The 18,886-nt window shown below is 45.5% G+C and overlaps 1 protein-coding gene across 1 annotated transcript; it reads right to left on the bottom strand.

Moving 5' to 3' along the window:
* Positions 1 to 6,980: 6,980 nt before the first annotated feature.
* Positions 6,981 to 18,462, bottom strand: tmem256 (transmembrane protein 256). The gene is made up of 4 exons (XM_043683572.2): positions 18,344 to 18,462; positions 15,042 to 15,079; positions 9,210 to 9,290; positions 6,981 to 8,280 (listed from the first exon to the last, which is right to left on the bottom strand). The coding sequence occupies exons 1-4, from the start codon at positions 18,420 to 18,422 to the stop codon at positions 8,137 to 8,139; spliced, it is 342 nt and encodes a 113-aa protein (XP_043539507.1). The 5' UTR covers positions 18,423 to 18,462; the 3' UTR covers positions 6,981 to 8,136.
* Between the last annotated feature and the right edge of the window lie 424 nt (positions 18,463 to 18,886).

Here is an 18,886-nt window from a genome sequence, read left to right as displayed (position 1 = left end):
GTAGGTCATAAGTTGCAGAATTTGAATTGTGCTACAGGTGGTTTTGGTGAATTCAACAGCCAACATTGTTTCAGGATTTGTTTGAAGGGGTGAACTTTTTCAATGCTAGCTGCTCTGTAGCTAGTATTAGTGGACCCAAGAAAGGAACACGCTTGGAGGTTTAAGATGGTACAGCCTCCTGCCTGCTTAGATTGCAGAGGCTATGCAGTTTTTTTTTGCATAGAATTACAAAGAAAAAATTGCGAATGGGAAACACGTACTGCCTTGCCATGTGACTCCTTAATTTCAATTCCTTTTCCAAATGGTATTCTTAGGTTGATTAGCTCACAGCCTGGTTTATTGCCCTTTGCGCACCCCAATGTTTGATTTATTCATTCATAGGTCGAGGGCATCGCTGGCTAGGCAGCATTTATTGCCCATCTCTAATTGCCCAGAGGGCAGTTAAGCATCAACCACATCGCTGTGGGTCTGGAGTCACATGTAAGCCAGACCAGGTAAGGACTGCAGTTTCCTTCCCTGAAGGGCATTAGTGGATCAGGTAGGTTTATCCAACAATCGATAATGGTTTCATGGTCAGCATTAGACAGTTTTTAAAATCGAATTCAAATTTCACCATCTGCCACGGGTTTCACCATCATCCAGGGAGTTGAACCTGGATCCCCAGAACATTATCTAGGTCTGTCATCAACAGTAGCAATACTACCATTAGACCACAGCTTCATGATAAGGTCTGGGGGAGTGTTGCCAAACAAAGAGACCTTGGGGTGCAGGTTCATAGCTCCTTGAAGTGGAGTTACAGACAGTCAGGGTAGTGAGGAAGGTATTTGGTATGTTTGCCTTTATTGGTCAGTGTACTGAGTATGGGAGTTGGGATGTCATGTTGTGGTTGTACAGGACATTAGTTGGGCACTTTTGGAATACTGCGTTCAATTCTGATCTCTCTGCTATTCAAAAGATGTTGTTAAACTTGAAAGGGCTCAGAAAAGATTTACAAGGATGTTGCTGGGTTTGGGAATGTTTCAGCTATAGAAAGAGGCTAAATAGGCTGGGGCGATTTTCCCTGGAGTGTCAGAGGCTAAGGAATGACCTTATGGAGAGTTTTTGAGAAGATTTGCAGCTCAGGTTGAGGTTCTGGGTGTAGGTTCGCTCATTTCCAGCCCAGCGAGCAAACCTACATCCGTGACCTTAGAGGTTTATAAAAACACTGGATGGGGTGGAAGCAGAGCTTGGATAAGATGATTAGCCAAGGTCTTTTTCCCCAAAACTAGAGGGCATAGGTTTAAGGTGAGAAGGGGAAAGATTTACAAGAGACATAAGGAGAAACCTTTTCACACAGAGGGTGGTACGTGTATGGAATGAGCTGCCAGAGGAAGTGGTGGAGGCTGGTACAACATTTAAAAAGGTATCTGGACGGGGTACGTGAATAAGAAGGGTTTTGAGGGATATGGGAGATGCTGGCAATTGGGACTAGATTTAATTTACGATATCTGATCAGCACAGACTGGTTGCACCGAAGAGTCAGTTTACCATGCTGTATGACTCTTTAATGTTTTTAAGAGTTGTCACAATGGTTTAGGGAGGGAATTCCAGTGCTTGGGCTCCAAGCAATTGAAGGCAAGGCTATCAATGATTGAGATGCCAGATCTGGAGCAGGGCAGGGACGGATTTGAGACTGTAGGAGGGAGAGAGCGCGAGAGCAAGGTGACGGAGGGATTTGAAATTTCAAGTCAAGACTGAACTGCTGGTCACCTTTCCTAGTTAGCACACAGCCAAAGACCTCAAGGGGAGGGGTGTCTCCCATTCCAGATAGAGATGGGGATGAACTTCCTCTCAGAATACCTGGAATTGTCTCAGAGAGCAGTGGGGTTTACATCATTAAATATTAAGGTAAAGGGGAGACAGGACGCCAATACATGAGAGTTTCAGGGAACATCTCTGGGACACACGCACCAAACAACCCCACCGCCCTGTGGCTGACCACTTCAACTCCTCAAAGGACATGCAAATCCTGGGCCTCCTCCCCTGCCAAATCCAAGCCACCCGCTGACCAGAGGAAGAACACCTTATCTTCAACCTTGGGACCCTTCAAACACACTGCATCAACTTCACTAACTTCCAAATCTCCCCTAACCCCCAAACTCATCCCAGATTCAACCCTCCACCTTGGCACTGCCCTCAACCTGGTAAAAACAATGACTGCAGATGCTGGAAACCAGATTCTGGATCAGTGGTGCTGGAAGAGCACAGCAATTCAGGCAGCATCCGAGGACAGGCAAAATCGACGTTTCGGGCAAAAGCCCTTCATCAGGAATAAAGGCAGAGAGCCTGAAGCGTGGAGAGATAAGCTAGAGGAGGGTGGGGGTGGGGAGAGAGTGGCATAGAGTACAATAGGTCAGTGGGGAAGGAGATGAAGGTGATAGGTCAGGGAGGAGAGGGTGGAGTGGATAGGTGGAAAAGGAGCTGGGCAGGTCGGACAAGTCCGGACAAGTCAAGGGATCGAGTTGCTGGAAGTTAGAAGCTAGGATGAGGTGGGGGAAGGAGAAATGAGGAAACTGTTGAAATCCACATTGATGCCCTGGGGTTGAAGTGTTCCGAGGCGGAAGATGAGGCATTCTTCCTCCAGGCGTCTGGTGGTGAGGGAGCGGTGGTGGAGGAGGCCCAGCACCTCCATGTCCTCGGCAGAGTGGGAGGGGGAGTTGAAATGTTGAGCCACTGGGCGATTTGGTTGATTGGTGCGGGTGTCTCGGAGATGTTCCCTAAAGCGCTCTGCTAGGAGGCGCCCAGTCTCCCCAATGTAGAGGAGACCGCATCGGATACAATAGATGATATTAGTGGATGTGCAGGTAAAACTTTGATGGATGTGGAAAGCTCCTTTGGGGCCTTGGATAGAGGTGAGGGAGGAGGTGTGGGCGCAGGTTTTACAGTTCCTGCGGTGGCAGGGGAAAGTGCCAGGATGGGAGGGTGGGTCGTAGGGGGGCGTGGACCTGACCAGGTAGTCACGGAGGGAACGGTCTTTGCGGAAGGCGGAGAGGGGTGGGGAGGGAAATATATCCCTGGTGGTGGGGTCTGTTTGGAGGGCGGAAATGTCGGCGGATGATTTGGTTTATGCGAAGGTTGGTAGGGTGGAAGGTGAGCACCAGGGGCGTTCTGTCCTTGTTGCGGTTGGAGGGGTTGGGTCTGAGGGCGGAGGTGCGGGATGTGGATGAGATGCGTTGGAGGGCATCTTTAACCACGTGGGAAGGGAAATTGCGGTCTCTAAAGAAGGAGGCCATCTGGTGTGTTCTATGGTGGAACCGCTCCTCCTGGGAGCAGATACGGCAGAGGCGGAGGAATTGGGAATACGGGATGGCATTTTTGCAAGAGGTAGGGTGGGAAGAGGTGTAATCCAGGTAGCTGTGGGAGTCGGTGGGTTTGTAGAAGATGTCAGTGTCAAGTCGGTCGTCACTGATGGAGATGGAGGTGTCCAGGAAGGGGAGGGAGGTGTCAGAGATGGTCCAGGTAAATTTAAGGTCAGGGTGGAATGTGTTGGTGAAGTTGATGAATTGCTCAACCTCCTCGCGGGAGCACGAGGTGGCGCCAATGCAGTCATCAATGTAGCGGAGGAAGAGGTGCCAGCGCCTCCTAGCAGAGCGTTTTAGGGAACATCTCCGAGACACCCGCATCCTAGCTTCTAACCTCCAGCAACTCGATCCCCTGACCTGTCCGGACTTGTCCAACCTGCCCAGCTCCTTTTCCACTCCACCCTCTCCTCCCTGACCTATCACCTTCATCTCCTTCCCCACTGACCTATTGTACTCTATGCCACTCTCTCCCCACCCCCACCCTCCTCTAGCTTATCTCTCCACGCTTCAGGCTCTCTGCCTTTATTCCTGATGAAGGGCTTTTGCCCGAAACGTCGATTTTGCCTGTCCTCGGATGCTGCCTGAATTGCTGTGCTCTTCCAGCACCACTGATCCAGACACTGCCCTCAACCTGTCCATCTTCCTTCTCACTGACCTGTCACAATGACTTCTCCCACCTGCATCCACCTAACGCTTTCCCACCTATCTTCTACGGCCCAGCTCTGCCCCACCATCCTGCTTATCTCACAGCCCCCTTCCCCCTCCACATTCCTGACGAAGGGCTTATGCCTGAAACATCGACTCTCCTGCTCCTCGGATGCTGCCTGACTTGCTGTACTTTTCCAGCGCCACACTTTTAACCAACTCTCCAGCATCTGCAGTCCTCATTTTGCTCTAGATTACTAGTGCAGTGACATGACCACTACACCCTTGTCTTTCTGATTATCTTCAACCAGAAGAACTTTGGCTCAACTGAAAATTTGGTGCAACAGTTAAAGAGAGTTAAACACTTTGAATGAAAGAGGAATCAATTTTTTAGTCAACCTTCGTACTGTACATTTCTAAATAAGGTAATGCGACCTTACAGACAGGATATGAGCCATCACCACCACCAAGGGACTTTTCCTATCTACCATCAATTCTGAAGGAGTTTTACTGGACTCAAAACATTAACTCTGCTTAAGAAAGGTCTGGTAGCATTTGTGAAGAGAAAGCAATCTCCTTTTATTTTCACCTCTAGATGGTCACCTAGACATTTTGCTGAAACCCTTATCTCGGCCTTACTGCCCAAGTTTGGCTAATCTAGTGGAGTCCTGCCTGGTGTCTCATGTGGTACCACCTGCAAACTCCGGCTCCTCCAAAGCTCTGCTAGCCTGCATCTTCACTTAGACAATGTCCTGCTCACCATCTTGTGTGGCTTTTGGGCCTACATTGGCTCCCAGTCTGACAAAGATTTTAAAACTGTCAATCTTGCATTTGAACCCTTCCCACTCCTTGAACCCTCCCCCTTCATGTCCTCCAGTCCCACAACCCTCCAACCTCCCCATTGATCTAACGCCAGACTCTCAAACCATCAATGCTGGGCAGAGGGTAGGAAGCCTCACCACTAGCAGCAGTGCTTCATCATTCCTGATGGGCTTTTGCCTGAAACATCAATTTTTTTTCCTGCTCCTCAGATGCTGCCTGACCTGCTGTGCTTTCCCAGCACCACTGCTCTGGACTCTAATCTCCAGCAACTGCAGGACCCACCTCCGACTAGCAGCAATACCTGAGCCTTAAGGTCTGGAATTTCCCTCCTGAACACTTGCTTTTTTAAGAAACTTCTATAAGCCTAACACTGCCTGAACATTTGGTCAGCTGGATGAATATCTCCTTCAGCAGATCAGGGTCAAAGTGTTGCTTTAGGAGGCTTTCTCAATGCACCTTGGGCTGTATTATTGTTAAAGGCACTATATAAATGCAGGCTATTGTGGAAACTGCAGTAGAATCCAGGATTTTTAAAAAAAACTTAAAGGGAATCTACTCCAAATAACAAAAAACATCTTTAGGGAGAAAGAGGAAGCAATGTTTTAAGTCTGGTGACTCTCCATCAAAACCGAGGTAGACAAGTGAGAATTATTGAAGATTGTGAGCAGTTAACCAAAGCATACAGTACCCTAGCCCACATTAATCAGGGCACAGAGTAAAGAGCAAGGAGGTTATAAGATTAGTTTGGCTGCAGCTGATTATTGCATCCAGCTCTGGGAGCACACTTGAAGAATGTGCAGACTGGAGGGGATGCAGGAAGTTTCCCACAAATGGCTTCCAGGATGAGTCAGCTCCATTGGAGAAGGTTAAGACAAAGATGCGATGGAAGTGCTCAAAATCCCAAGGGCCCTGTGGAGAATGACAAGCTGTTCCCCACTGGTGGAAGGATTGAGAACAGTTTGCAACATAATCTTAAATTGCTGGAAAAACCCAGATCTGGTAGCACCCATGGAAAGTAGGGTTCAGTGGCCTTTCTTCAGAAGGGATGGTAGTGAAGAGATGGTGGGTAGTTGTGTAGAGAAAAAAAAATGAATGATAGGTGATCCAAAATCAGAAAGTAGTTAAAGGTCAGCCTGGGAAAAACAGGAGCTCCTAATGTGCACCATTAGTAGCTGGCAATTAATTGTGAACTGAAGGATTACACCTGAAATGTGGACTTCACCTCCTGATGCTGCCTGGCTTGCTGTGTTTTTCCAGTCTCCTGTTGGTCTACAATGGATGGTGTGTAGTTGCAGACCACATAAGGTCTGGTGTGTGGGAGTAAGGATGTAGGAAGGAGTTGCTTAAGCCCTAAATTGATGAACTCTTGAATCCAGAGAGCTGTAGAGTTTGAGAAATGAGGGACTACCCTTCCAGCTTGTGCTAAGCTTTGCTGGAGCACTGCAGCAAGCCTGAAACAGATGCTGACCAGGGAACACTGGTATGTTGAAGTGGCAGACAGCTGGAAGCTCAGGATCATTTTTGTAGACAGATCAAAAAGGTGTTCTGCAAAGTGGTCAGTTTATGCTTTGTTTCCCCCAAAGAGGACACCATATTGTGAACAGTGAATACAGTAGACTAAAGTACAGGCGAAAGTGCTACTTTACCTGGGACAGGGAAGGTGCTGTGGAGTGGACCCCCGAACCTGAAATGTTAGCTGCTTTCTCTGCCAGTCCGACCAGGTTTTTCCAGCAAATGTTTATTTTTGGAATCTATTTGGAGATAGTGGGGAAAAAAGTGATCCTGACAGAACTCCCCTATCCACCCAGCCCCCAACCTTTTTCCAATAGTTGAGAACATTGTACATCCAGGTAAAGAGGTAGTGTTAATTTAGCATTTCATCTGAAAGACAGCATTTGATAGGGCAGGGCTCAACAATACTGTACTGGGAATTTCATGAAAGATGTGTTAAAGTGCAGACTATTCAGCCCCTTGAGGCTGCTTCATATTCTACCCATCCCCCAACATTCTTCAACTTCCAGAAGCCAGCTCTGCCTTAAATACTCATTGGAGATGTCTTCACTAAAGTGGAAACATGAACCAAAGACTTGACCCTTATATTTACTCTCCACTCCAAGACAGCCCTCATTTTGAAATTAAGATTTTATCTTGTTTCAAAAAACAAGTGACAAATACAAAGCAATAAGTTTATTTTACAACAACTTTTATACAAAAGTCTGTTTCAATTAAAAGTCAGTGAATTCATGTATATCACTAAACTTAGCACTGCATTACATTTTCATAGTGTCACAATTATATAAATTCTATAAATCCACTGCACCTGCTAAAGTGTCTTCTCAGACAGATCAGTACAAGCAAAGTTGATTCTGAATTTGAAAGTCAAATCAAGGTAGCAGGGGGTCTAGTAATATATTCTCCCCACTCAAAAGGGTATCAAGTCTAAAATGGGCCCATAGACAGGATCTCAATCAGTAGCAACAGGTCACAATCTCTGTCCCATCATTAGATGTTACATTCCCACCAACAACTGAATTTGATAAATATTCCAGAAGAGGATACATGTACCAGTGCCTTCAATGATTCAGCCCAATGCAGAACAGTGCCATTGTGATGCCCAACTCACTGGCACAAGGAGGTTGTGGTTTAGAGAAGTCAGATCCCAACCTCAAACAGTAACCTGAAGGAAGATAGCTGACTTCAGACAAGCACTCCCGCTACAGCCACATGAAAAACATGGCCCAACAGGAACAGCTGAACCTGTTAGGTCACTATCTCTGAATAAATTAGTAATTTGTTGGTACAAGACAGTTTACTGAAAGGAGACATATTGCTAATGGAATTTGTCTTGTACTAATCAGGACCAACTCAAGAATGCCACATTGCAAACAATCAGCCCCCTGCTTCTTCCCCAGAAAAGGAATTAGTGATCCTTTGAGATTTGGCATTCTTGTCTTTGTCTTTCATCAGGACAAATTTGAGAACATCTGTCCTTTCAGCAATACTTAATCTAATTGCATCATAGTTAAGATTCTGCTGCATGGCCAAGTTAATAAGCACACAGCAGACTTCACAGACAAGATGGAATGGGCACAAGCTGAACTGGAGGCAAGAACAGTTTAGCACAGCAAGTGATCAAATAGCCCTAGCAGGTTGGAACACTGGCTTCAGACCATTGGTATGAGTAGAGGTTGCTCACGGGTGCCTTATATGGAGGGTTTCCAAATACTACTGAATTTAAGAGGGCCCACTCCAATATGCACTCAAGCCATGTGTCAAATTCCACCTGGACTGCTCAGTGTGCGCTTCCTTGCCAGGCTTCCTGCCAGTCTCAGAGTGCCATGGCTGCCCAGCCCACTATCAGAATGGTTCCTCCAAAAGGTGCAGCTTTGGTGAACACTGGGTCTCCAGTCACTGCTTGATAGTAGAAGGCACCGCAGAACATCACCATGCCAGATGTCAGCAACGAGCCAGCCTACAATCCAACAATATTCAGTCAGCAGAATGAAACACCACCTATGTAGGCTCAATAACTAAGTTTTTCTTTGATTAGAAAGAAATACAAATCAGTGTTAAAATCTGCCAATGGGATTTAGATGCAATGGGCATTTATTGCCCATCTCTAATAGGCCTCAGATTCTAGGTGAGAAGCTACCTTCTGAACTACTGCAGTCACTGGTGTAGGAATACCCACAGTGCCATCATGGAGGAAGTTCCAGGATTTTGATCCAGTGACACTGAAGGAACAACAGTCAGGATGGTGAGTAGCTTGGAGGGGATCTCCAGTACTGTTCCCATTATCTGTCCTTCCAAATGCTAACATTTGTAGGTTTGGAAGGTACAATAAAAAGATACTTAAAGGTAAGTTTCTGCAGCATATCTGTAGATGGATCCTGCTGTGACTGAGCAGTGGGGGGTGGGGAGAGAAAGAATGCTTGTGGCTGTGATGCCTATCAAGCAATCTGCTAAGTCTTGAATGGGCAAACATCTAGAGTGTCAGCTACACACATCTGGAGTTGGGTTAAGCCATATGAACTCTGAAGGTATTCAGTTTAAACTCTGGTAATCACCTTCTTGCCATCTAACTCTTGATGAGAAAGAGGCCAGAGTGAGAACAAGCCAGACTCTGACACTAATGCACAGATTGCTATAAGGGATGTGTATAAAGGGACAATCACTACAGATGAATGCCAATGCAAGCCAGCTATCCAGGGAGGGCAAATAAGTCCAAATGCATCCCACTCAAACAATGGAAAGTTCTGAATACTAATGGGAGAGGTAGTTCATTAGGTTGTGCAGATATTGTAGGTGACTTAGCTACACAATTAGGGTACAAGGAACACTGGTAGAGCCAGTGATAGGGGAATAAAACTAGAAGGAAAGAAAACAAACAAAGTCTCATACCAGCAGAGGTTTCCTGCAGAGGGGAACTCCCAGGAGTGCCAGGCTGTGGAGGAAGTGGTACTTGTTTGCAGTTTCAAACAGCTGTAGAACAAGAATAAAGTTAGTGCTGTGGCTAAAACACTGCTTATTCAGAAGCCAATCCATCACACTTTAGTAATTAAAGTAAAAACAACCCTCTTGAGTCAGTAGTTAATGTGACTTTTGCTAGTGCAGTTCCTGAGCTTTAAAACCTTAGCAAATTTTAGTTTGTTTTTTTCTTAGAACACTACAATCTGGAACCAACCAGAGAGCATGCTATACTAGGTATGGTATAACCTCAGCAAAACTGCTCCAGGTAGTAGCAACAAGGATTGAGTTTTATATTCAATTTGGAAGGAAAGAATGGGTCCAAGACCAAAAAAAGTAAAGCATGAAAACAGCTGGCTAAAATGAATTGGTAAATTAGATTAAAGGACAGTCATTAGAAGTGCAGTGGCAGACATTTGAGGATATTAGAGAAATGCTTTAGGTGCATTTTGAGTAACAACCTTACAGACAGACTCAACATTTATGGTCAAAAAAGATAAGAATTAAACTAAAAAGAAAAGCATTAATTGTTCAAAGACTGGTGAGCAAGTTAGAAGATTACTAATTCTTTTTAATCATTACTGTAAGGGTAAAATAAGAGAAAGCTAACCAGAATAAATTTCTACAAATATTTAAGAAAATGTTAAATGAACATTGGTCCTATAGAATAAGACTGTAGGATGAATAATGGAAAGGAAGAATTGGCAAGTGAGTGGTATTTTGCGTCAGGCTTCACCACAGAAGAAAACAGCCATATTGAATCAGGAGATGAAAGGAGGGAAGAACTCAAATCAAAGTGGTACTAAATAAATTGGAGCGTGGACTGACAAGTGCCCAGGTTCTACAGCCTATGGCTGTAAAAGAAGTTTGCAAGAGGTGGCTGATGCATTGGTTTCAATTTTTCGAGATGTGGGTACGCCAGTATTGAACTGGGATGGAAAAAGTCAGAAGTCACATGACATCAGGTCTAGTCCTACAGGCCAACTCAAATCAAACTTTCAGAGTGCAACTCCATCACTTCACCTGAAGCATTCTGAAAGTGTGATTAGAAATCAGTGCTTCAGGTGAAGTAATGAAGGAGTTGCACTCTGAAAGAGTGTGATTTGATTAGATTTCTTACAGCATGGAAACAGGCCCTTCAGGCCAACAAGTCCGCACTGACCCTCCAGAGTAACCCACCCAGTTTGGTACTCAACTAATATATGAGCAGAATTGTAATACTGAAACATTACTTTTAGAAAAATTTGAAATTATTCTGTTGGACAATAGCCTGGTGCCATGTGACTTTCAATTTTTCAAACCCCTTTGATTCATGTATGGTTGAATCAGATCAGAAGAGTGGGTGTGTAACTTTAGTACAAAGAGGGTGGCAGAGCAAGAACTGTTAGCTTATCATAAGGATTATACAGCAACATTTCATCAACTGGCACTTATGGGACCAGAAGTGTAGTTGGCTGATCAAAAGGTACACATGATCAGTGCAAAAAACACTAAGTCATAGAAACAATGTGGGGGTAGGAGAAAGTGAAGACTGCAGACACTAGAGATAAAGTCTAGACTGTGGGGCTGGAAAAGCACAGCAGGCCAGGCCAGATCAGAGGAGCAGGAGAATCGACATTTCAGGTATAAGCCCTTGATCAGGAATCCAAAATGTAGGATTTTCCTGCTCCTTGATGCTGCCTGACCTGTTGTGCTTTTCAGTACCACATTTGATAATGTGAGTATACAATTAGACTTTATTTACAGCGTAATCACAAATGCAACTTTGCCATACTAAAACTTACTGGCAAAGGGTCTTCTCACTTGCACTCAACTGTCAAACATTGTAGAGATAATAACACGGTAAGTGTCCAGTATTTCAGGTGTAGTTTCTGCTGGTTCAGAAAGTGCCAGTTAATAAAGTTTGCTGTGTTATAACAAGGCTCAAGTTCAAGGTAACCAGGTAGAGTAGGCATGGTTTAGTTAAAGGGAGGTCATGTTTAACCAATTCCAGACTGAGGAAATAAAACATCCTGTGCATACAGGCACTCATGGCTGTACAGCTTTTCAATTTCCAGAAGGCTTTTGATAACAAATCTAAAGGTTACTACAGGAAACACAAGCCTACAATGTAGGATTATAATACTGACAAGGACAGAAGATGGTCTATTCAAGTTGCTAACTAGTCAAAGTCTTTTATTGGTTGGCAAAAAGCAATGAGCAGTGGATCACAGGGTCAAGTACTTAATTTATATTGTGAGATAGTGAAGGGACATGAGGTATGGTCACCATATTTGCTTATGACCAAGATAGGTAGAAAGGTGTGCTGTGAGGAGGACAGGAAGATGCTGAAAAAAAAACAAAGTATGTGGAAATCCAAACAAATTACAGTTCTGAAATGCAGAGGGATCTGGGTGTTCAGGTAGGAAATCACAAAGGGCTATGCAAGTACAGCAAGTATTTTGGAAAGCTAACTTCTATTGAGGGGAATTGAAAGCAAAGAGGCAATGATGGAAACACATCTGGAGTACTGTGTATACTACTAGCCACCCACTGTATCCAGTCACGCTCAGAAGATTTCCCAGGACATGACTGGGTATGGAAGGTTTGAGTTATAAAGAAAGACTAGACTGGGACTATTTCCATTGGAGTGTAGAGGTTGAGAGGTGATCTGACAAGTGGGGCATAGAAGCAAGTTGATTGTTGCTTTCTCCCGAGGATGGGGGATTCCAGGACTAAGGGGCATTTTTTTTTTAAAGGGCAAGGAAAGGAGAGAGAGATTTTAAAAACTGAGGGGGCATGTTTTTTAGAAAAGCAGAGGGTGGTACACATGTAGAATGAACTGCCAGGGGAAGTGGTGAATGTGGGCACAGTTACAATGTTTACAATGCAATTGGATAGGTTTGGAGTTGAAAAGGTTTGAGGGAAATGGGCCAGGAGCAGGCAGGTGAGACTAATTTAAATTTGTAATTATGTTCGGCATGAACTGTTTGAACCGAAGGGGCTGTTTCCATGCTTTACGTATGAGCATATGCAGCAGAAGCAGTTTCAGATTTATTTGAAATGATGGCTTGTCCCAGGAGGAAACATTGGACAGATTGCTGGTATTTAGAATAGTAGTGATTTGGCTGAACCATAATTCTTGACAGGGTTGATGTGGAGAGATGGCTTGCCTTTATGGAAGAATTAGGAACCAGGGGCTATTTAAAAATCAGTCATCACCCACTTAAAACAGAGGATTTTCTCCTCCTATGGTCAGAGAGTCACAGATCTTTGGAAAAGATGGAGAAAGTGGAATCCTTGAATAGTTGTTAAAGAAGCAGTGGATAGGTTCTTGCTAATCAAGAGGACAGGAATAAAAGTCATCAGGATGACTGGGAATGCAAATTTGAGGTTAGCTGATTAGCTGTGATTTAACAGAATGGAGGAGCAGGCTCAAGGGGCTGAATGGCCTTCTCCTGTTTATGTTCTTCATGTTCGTTCACAAGCTCATACGCTTAAGGATCCAAGAACATAAATGGCTAACACCAGTGCAACGCTATTTTTAAAAACCTGATATTTTTAGAGGGCTAGAAGTGAGAAACAAAACTCATGGTAAATTTGTATTTGATCCTGTTAAATCAGACTTTGATTATCAGAATCTCTACAGTGTGGAAGCAGGTCACTTGGCTTAAGTCCACACTGACCCCCTGAAGAGCTGGGAAGGATTTTTAGAGAGGATTCAGAAAAGATTTTCCAGGACTGGAAGGCTTGAATTATAAAAAGAGGCTGGGTCTTTTTACACTGGAATGTTGAGGGGGTCTTAGAGAGATTATTAAAATACAGTAAGAATAATTTCCCTAGGGTGGGAGTGTTCAAAGCTGGGGGTATATTTAAGGAGAGGGGAGAAAGATTTTAAAAAGACATATGGGGCAATTTATTTTTATTACAGAGTAGTTAGTGTGGAATGAACTGCCAGAGAGTGGTAGATATGCATACTGTTACAATATTCAAAACATTGATAAATACATAAATAGGAAGGGTTCAAGGAATGTGGGCTGAGCACAGGCAAATAGGACTAGTTTAGTTTGGGAACATGGCCATCATGGACTAGCTGGACCAAAGGGTCTGTTTCCATGACTATGAATCTAAGTTGTTAAAATAAACCACAAGTGTCATTATGGAATCATGAAACTCTAGATGAAAAATCCTATAAAGTTCACCATTTCACTAATGCATCTAGGAATTAAATTTGCCAACCTTGCCCAATCTAGCCTCCATGCAGCTCTAGGGCAAATTCTAGATGTCCTCAGTCATGACCAGAAAGTTTTGGTCATGAAACTACCTGCAATTCATGGAGTCTCTTGCCACCCGAGTATCCAAATATGGACAATGAGAACCTGCTCCAACACAGAATAAAAGCACGTAAAGGCACTTCTTGCACAAGGAAGTCACAGGCCAGACCTTAGGCAGAACATGGAGTTATTTACCAGAATGATTCCAGGATATTGACTTTTAGTGCCAAGGTTAGATGGGGGAAGTTAGGGCTGTCTGCTTTGGAGCAATGGAATCTGCAAGGGGAGTATGCAATTTCAGGTGAACATTAGGTTTCTCTTCTCAAACTGAGTGGTGATATTAATGACTGGAGGAGCTTGCTACTGATTGTTCAAGAAACAGACTCATTTATCAAGATGCTTTAAATGTCAATGTCTCAAGGTGGAGGAGCAGCAGTTAGAAACAGATCCTGGTTTTTTTGGGGAGGGTGTCAGGAATGAGGGTTGAGAATCAGCCTGGCACAGGATGATGGATGCTGGCAACTTCAACGGACCCCCACCAACAAGATTAAAATGTATTTACATAAGGTAGGCAAAGAAAACTTGTCCCATTGGCTGATGACAAGACTAGGGGTACACATTAAAAGTTTTGAACAAGGGAGTGAGGGGAAGAACTTTTTAAAAAGGTAGCAACAATGGAACATTTAAGTTTGTGAAGGGAACTGAAATGTCAGATATAGAGATTGCTTCCCCTCAAGGGAGGCACTAGAACTAGTAGAAATAAGGGGCCTCATTCAGGAGATGAGAAGTTTCTTCAGTGTCACTGGTGTGACAGATTATATCTTACAAAGCTAGGTCATTGACTATTAAGGCCAAGCTAAGAAGATTCTGGAGTAACAAAGACAAGATGCATATAGGTAGAAGGGAATTAAGTGCCAAGATCAAAACCAGATTGGCCATCAGTTGTAGCAAATAGTGCAACAAGCTTGAGGGGCCAAATGGCATTCTGCTGGAACTTTGTCTGTGAGGATGGTGGAGGCCAAGGCGATGAACAATCTCAGAACGAGATGCCAGAGGGATAAGAGACTTTCACAGGGCTGCAGGAACTGGACTGACTAGATTGTTCCTGCATGGACTCAAAGGGCCAAATGGCCCCCTCTGCAAAGGTGCAATTGTTTTTTATTCATTCATAGTATGAGGGCATCAGTGGCTAGCAGCATTTATTATCCAACCCTAGTTGTCCAGAGGGCAGTTAAGAATCAACTACATTGCTGTGGATTTGAAGTCACATGTAGGCTGGAGATCAGCTAAGGATGGCAGTTTCCTTCCCTAAAAGACTTAGTGAACCAGATGGGTTTTTTCCCCCCCCAGACAATCCGTAATGGATTCATGGTCAGAGTCTGACTTTTTTTTATTTCAAATTCCACCATCTGCTGTGGCAACATTAGAACCCAGATCCCCAGAACATTCGGGGTTAACAGTTCAGCAATGCCACTAGGCCATCACCATCCCGATGCTCAGCTTTTTGCCTCACCTCTTTCAAATAATCATCGCGGTCACTGCGTCGAAATCCTGCAAAAGTCAACAGAAAAAGACATTAGCACGTCTCAACCTTAACTACCCCAAATAATTCTCCAGGGTTTCTGTTGTCCACTGGTATCCAGTGGCTCCTTACTGGAAAGGGTAACAGTTCCAGGGAGAAAACATGGTGGTAGCCCCTTAACCAACTGAGTGACCAGATCACCTGACTTTGTGGGAACTTGCTGTGTACATAGTGACTGTTTGCTGCATTGCAACAATGACCAGGCACTTAAGTGCCCCACTAAATGCAACATGTTGGGACAGCCAGTGATGCTATGTAAACATTTTCTTGAAAATTCACACGACATCAGGTTATAGTCCAGGTTTATTTAGAAGTGCAAACTTTGAGGACTGCTCCTTCAGCCAAGCTGATACCATGCAACAATCGCTAGACAGGGATATTCCTCCCAATCAGTCATTGAAGCCTCAACCAGGATCTCTGGTTCATGTTACACTACAGGTGACCCCACTACACTACACAAGCACACTCATATACACCCCTCAATCACCATGCATATACACACTCACATGCACATGTATTCAAGTCTATCAGGTGACTTTGCATTGTTTCTTGAACAAAATGGAATATATGTCAATCTGTAGACAGTCAATTTTTTTATAATCCATGCAACATTTTATGAATTCCTACTTTGGAAATAGAATCAGTCTGACTAGATTGGAATGTTAGACTAACCTCACCTTTAATTCGTTGCCTGAGCGGAGATGTCACTTTTTATAAAACCTGACATTCACTCAGGAATGTAACTTCAATGTAAATTCCAGAACTACTTTCAAATGGATCAAAACCTGCAACCTATTCTAAGAGATGAGACTTAATCTAAGTTTGTTGAATATATTGCAGTGTATGACACTGATATTTTGTTATAAATTCTGCGACCTATTGATCCTACTCCACCAGCTACCTGAAAGGAGTAGTGCTCCAAGAGCTTGCACTTCCAAATAAGCCTGTTGGACTATAACCTGGTGTTGAGATTTTCAAGGAACAGGAGAATCGAATCGTGAAGGGCTTATGCCCAAAACATCGATTCTCCTGTTCCCTGGATGCTGCCTGACCTGCTGCGCTTTTCCAGCAACACATTTTCAGCTGATCTCCAGCATCTGCAGTCCTCACTTTCTCCTCGTTGTGATTTTCAACCTTTGTTCAGCCCAGTCCAACACCAGCACATCCACAACATTCACTTAGATCAGCACTGGCCAAGAAACACATCCATGACCTTCAGCATTGCAACACAACTGAAATCCTTATCTGCTCACATACATACACCCACCCTGCCCACACACCAAGTTATTTTATAAACCCACAGGATCCAGGGCAAGCAGTCTAATCTGTAACATCCCAACTCAGAATAGGAGGCCCACCTTTCAGATCCTGATGGACTTGAGAATGAGGTTAAGAACAGACAGGCTTCCATTTACAAACTTTTGACTGTCAAACTGCACTGTCCCCAAGTGCTGGCTGAGCCAAATGCTCCCAGCTGTTCCAGTTTCCCTTTCAGAATTCCAGCAGCCACAGCACCTTGCATTCATATAGCCCCTTTCACATTCTTCTAAAGTGATTTAGCCAATTAAGCTAATTGTTTTAAGTCTTCTTTGCCTTACACACTGTATAAGATCATAAAATCTGGAATAAAACCCAAGTCAGGTTCAATCGATATTTTCAAAAGGGAATGGATAACTATTTAAACAAATAGACAACTATTTACCAGGCTACAATTAAAAGGCAGGGGAGCATTCATGCCTCAGAAGTCATCCAAACAGGGGGGAGGGGGGGTGCTGGTCCAATGGTAAAACACCTGGGGTTGCAGTATTTGATCCCCACCCTCCTCAAGACTAGGAAAGGCAAAACAGAATCCTAGTCAAGGCAACTCCCAACCAGCAAACCAGAGAGAGAGATGACACACTGTACTGCACACTCACCTGATGGAGTGTCACACCAAAAGCTAGTGTGCTTCCAATTAAACCTGTTGGACTATAACCAGTGTTGTGAATTTTAAACTTTGTACTGCACAGCCAACTATCCACCACGCAGCCACTCTGCAATGTCAAACCATCAGCACTGCTGCCTCACAAGGGACCCAGGTTAGACCCCCAGCCTTGAACAACTGAAGTCTGCACATTCACCCCAGTGTCTGTGCAGGCTTCCTCCCACAGTCCAAGACGTGTGCAGGTCAGGGTGAGCTGACCACACTAAATCACCCACAGCACCCAGGAACGTGTAGGTTTGGTGCATTAGTCAAGGGGGTAAAAGTGCAGAGTAATGGGTTCAGGTGGGATACTCCTCAGTCGCCATACTATAGGAAGGATGTGGAGGCACTGGAACGGGTGCAGAGGAGGTTTACCAGGATGTTGCCTGGTATGGAAGGAAGATCGTATGAGGAAAGACTGAGACACTTGGGGCTGTTTTCATTAGAGAAAAGAAGGTTTAGGGGTGACTTGATTGAGGTGTACAAGATGATTAGGGGGTTAGATAGGGTTGACAGTGTGAACCTTTTCCCGCGTATGGAGTCAGGTATTACAAGGGGGCATAGCTTTAAATTAAGGGGGGGTAGATATAGGACAGATGTTAGGGGTAGGTTCTTCACTCAGCAAGTCATAAGTTCATGGAATGCCCTGCCAGTAGCAGTGGTGGACTCTCCCTCTTTATGGGCATTTAAACAGGCATTGGATAGGCATATGGAGGATAGTGGGCTAGTGTAGATTAGGTGGGCTTGGATCGGCGCAACATCGAGGGCCAAAGGGCCTGTACTGCGCTGTATTCTTCTATGTTCTATGTTCCTCAGAGGGTCAGCATGGACTTGCTGGGCCGAATGGCCTGCTTCCACACTGTAGGGATTCTACAATTCACCTGGAAGTAGTGAGGAGCTGTAGGAGCCAGTCCAGCAAGGTGGGGTGGGGTGGGGGTGGGGGGGTTCAGGTTACCACCCCACCCCCCAAAGAGACCCTGCCAGAAGCTGTGAGGCCACCCACAGTCAAACAGCCCAGTTGGACATCACTTTGCAGACTGGCAGGCCCAAAGAGGGTGACCAGAGGCAACCCAGCTGCTGGCTGGCAGCCCGCCCAGTGGGAGTGGTTTTTGGGGGAAAAGTAAGAGAGACGTCGACGGCGGTGGGGAGTGTGAAGCCTTCCACAGTCGAACAGCGCCCTCGCTTCCGCAGCTTCGGGGGGGGGGGGGGGGAAAGGTCACCGTCCTACTCCCCACTGCGGCGGGGGAAGAGAGAGTCACCACAGACTCACCGTGCGCCCCATAAGCGCCGAGGCCCACGGCCAGAGCCCCCGACAGCCCGGCCACCCTCGTGAACACACTGACCGCCATCGTCCACCAACGGCCAACCGCCCGCCGCGCGCCGCCTGCTTTATAACCGCTCCCGCCCACCACGGCGGCTCCGACTGGCTCCCGCTGCTGCGACTGACGGGCGGGCGGACCACTCAGGATCGGGGATGGGATGGTGGGGGGGCGGGGTTATCCGCGTCATAAGGATCTCTCCAATCACTCCCCGGGGCGGCCGGATTGCACCAATAGTGAGAAGGGCATTGGTTGCGACTGACGGGCGGGCGGACCACTCAGGATCGGGGATGGTGGGGGGGGGGGCGGGGTTACCCGCGCCATCAGGATCTCTCCAATCACTCCCCGGGGCGGCCGGATTGCACCAATAGTGAGAAGGGGATTGGTTGCGACTGACGGGCGGGCGGACCACTCAGGATCGGGGATGGGATGGTGGGGGTGGGCGGGGCTACCCGCGCGATCAGGATCTCTCCAATCACTCCCCGGGGCGGCCG

The sequence above is a fragment of the Chiloscyllium plagiosum genome, unplaced genomic scaffold, assembly GCF_037043375.1.
Source record: "Chiloscyllium plagiosum isolate Xiang-an unplaced genomic scaffold, Cpla_swu_hap1 HiC_scaffold_44, whole genome shotgun sequence".
Classification (NCBI taxonomy): domain Eukaryota; kingdom Metazoa; phylum Chordata; class Chondrichthyes; order Orectolobiformes; family Hemiscylliidae; genus Chiloscyllium; species Chiloscyllium plagiosum.
The sequence above is the reverse complement of the archived record's forward strand: the minus strand, read 5'-3'. Positions and strand labels throughout refer to the sequence as shown.

What these genes read in the sequence shown, in the direction of transcription:
- tmem256 (XM_043683572.2), bottom strand. Translation starts at nt 18,422, where the DNA reads ATGGCGGTCAGTGTGTTCACGAGGGTGGCCGGGCTGTCGGGGGCTCTG. An exon ending in GCGATGATTATTTGAAAGAG is followed by an intron (nt 9,291 to 15,041) that starts GTGAGGCAAAAA and finishes CTTGTTCTACAG; the next exon opens with CTGTTTGAAACTGCAAACAA. An exon ending in TCTGCAGGAAACCTCTGCTG is followed by an intron (nt 8,281 to 9,209) that starts GTATGAGACTTT and finishes GTTGGATTGTAG; the next exon opens with GCTGGCTCGTTGCTGACATC.